The sequence below is a fragment of the Phytophthora infestans genome, genomic scaffold (assembly GCF_000142945.1).
Source record: "Phytophthora infestans T30-4 supercont1.5 genomic scaffold, whole genome shotgun sequence".
Classification (NCBI taxonomy): Eukaryota; Oomycota; class Peronosporomycetes; order Peronosporales; family Peronosporaceae; genus Phytophthora; species Phytophthora infestans.
The window spans coordinates 95135-97599 of record NW_003303754.1 but is presented as its reverse complement, the minus strand read 5'-3'; the positions used below and the strand labels follow the sequence as shown (position 1 = coordinate 97599).

Sequence of the window (2465 nt, the reverse complement as noted above, 5' to 3'; positions counted from 1 at the left end):
ACGTCGATAGCCAAGTTGGCGCCCTTGGCTTGCGAGTTCTTCTTCAGCGCGTTAGCTGAAGGCTCCAGGAACACCGAGGCGAACGTCATGACGTCTCCCTGTGCGGAAGGACTGGGCTTCTCGTACTCCACTTCAATGTGCACAGTCTTGGAGATAGCACGGTGACGCACGAACTCTTTGGCTTCCGTAGCGTACGGAGCGTTGGGCTCGCCACGACGCGCATTGCCCAGACGAGGAGCACGCAACGAACTCAGGTAGATGCGCTTCTCCTGCTCTGCTGGCGTCGCAGCATCGGGGACGTACACGACTAGACAGTCGCCACTGATAACTTCCACTACCGTTCCCGTCATGCGCTTGTCCGACTGCAGTACAGGAGCCTCGTACTCCTTCCACACTCGTAGCTTCTGCTGCTTCGCCTCCTTCTCAGCGTTGCGCATCGTCGCGCGAGCTGACGCGCTGGTGAACGCTGAGCTCCAGTCGGCCATCCGCCCCAGACCAATCCTGAGGATCTCTACACTGATATTACGACCAGAGGGGTGCACCACACTGCCGAACAAGTTGCCGTACTTGTCGACACCCTCGAGCTTCAGCTCCACGTCACGATGCAGCAGTCGCACCTCTGAAAAGTGTTTGGCTTCACGTGCATGAGGCGCCGGTCCAGTCGGAACAGGCTCCTCGGACTCCGCAGCGTTCACGGGCGGGTTGAGTCGGGGACATTGAACTCCGGACAGCCCAAAGTTGACCAATTGCAACGAAGGCTTGAGGATCACACGCAGGGAGGCTCCGTCCCGTACAGCCTCCACCACAGCAGGAACAAGCTTGCCCTTGTGCTCCTGCAGCAGCGCCGCAGAGTCGGCACCGTGCCACTGAACTGTGGCATTGGACTCGACGTCTGCGTCGGCGTACATTCCCTTCTTCTCGTTGATAGCCACCTGCTCCTGCTGCAGCATCTTCTCGTGGTCCACACACACACCGTCACGCGACTGCTCTAGCGTCTTGACGCGCGCGTAGCCCGTACGCGCCTGGACGACGCACAAGTTTTCCTCCACGCCGCGCGAATCGGCAGGAAGCCACACGGAGCCGAAGTCACGGTTGATGGCAGGGACCCGGTACTCCACTTTGAAGCGAACCTGCTTGCCGAAAACGCTAATATTCCTAGCACTGGATGTACGACGGGCGATCGCACGACTCGTATCCGTAGCAAAGGAAAATTATTCTCACGATGACGGTGCACATTAGACGGATCACCGAACGTTTTTTCGCACGTAGTACAAGTCAACACACCGCTGACACGTCCAATTTGTTTAGCTTTCGTAGCACTGTCGGTAGCGGCAAATAAACGGAATTGACTTTGTACCGCGTCCGGATAGTTCATTCGAACATGATACGACCATTGCATCATCGAAGTGAACGCCTTAGGTCAAAATTTGTACTTTCTCATGGACGCACTGCTGTAAGCGCTAAGTCTTCCATCAATGCGTAGTGAGTCGCAGCTACCGCTGTGGGTTAGCTCTCACTGAATCCCAGCTTTCAACACGTCAAGTGTCAATGCATATCCGTGTTTCCGAGATAAGTGGCTGAATACGCTAACGTTCCTAACACTGGACACACCCTTGTAAGCAACAATTACTCCATCAATGCGTAATATGGCGCCGGTATTTGTATGGGTTAGTGCTAAAATAATCCCAGCTTTCAACACGTCAAGTGTCAATGCATATCCTTGTTTCCGAGACAAGTGGCCGAAAACGCTAATATTCCTAGCACTGGATGTACGACGGGCGATCGCACGACTCGTATCCGTAGCAAAGGAAAATTATTCTCACGATGACGGTGCACATTAGACGGATCACCGAACGTTTTTTCGCACGTAGTACAAGTCAACACACCGCTGACACGTCCAATTTGTTTAGCTTTCGTAGCACTGTCGGTAGCGGCAAATAAACGGAATTGACTTTGTACCGCGTCCGGATAGTTCATTCGAACATGATACGACCATTGCATCATCGAAGTGAACGCCTTAGGTCAAAATTTGTACTTTCTCATGGACGCACTGCTGTAAGCGCTAAGTCTTTCATCAATGCGTAGTGAGTCGCAGCTACCGCAGCTCTAACTGAATCCCAGCTTTGAACACGTCAAGTGTCAATGCATATCCTTGTTTCCGAGATAAGTGGCTGAATACGCTAACGTTCCTAACACTGGACTAACCCTTGTAAGCAACAATTACTCCATCAATGCGTAATATGGCGCCGGTATTTGTATGGGTTAGTGCTAAAATAATCCCAGCTTTGAACACGTCAAGTGTCAATGCATGGTACGAATCTGGGTCGATGACCTACCGCTGCGTGACCCGATGGTCGCGGTCGACTACGGGTCGAGGCATCATGGGCGTGGCCCAGGTGATGCAGGTGAAGTGACGCCTAGTTCACTGTGTGAAGGTCAAGAATCTCTTGGCTTTCAGCCGAGTG

The 2465-nt window shown here is 53.1% G+C and overlaps 1 protein-coding gene across 1 annotated transcript; it reads right to left on the bottom strand.

The window, feature by feature from the left end:
* Positions 1 to 85: 85 nt before the first annotated feature.
* On the bottom strand, positions 86 to 1141 carry PITG_04025 (nuclease, putative; the record flags this gene model as incomplete). The annotated part of the gene is made up of 2 exons (XM_002905696.1): positions 86 to 146; positions 196 to 1141. 2 exons carry the CDS (start codon positions 948 to 950, stop codon positions 86 to 88), a joined length of 816 nt encoding a protein of 271 aa, XP_002905742.1.
* Positions 1142 to 2465: the final 1324 nt, after the last annotated feature.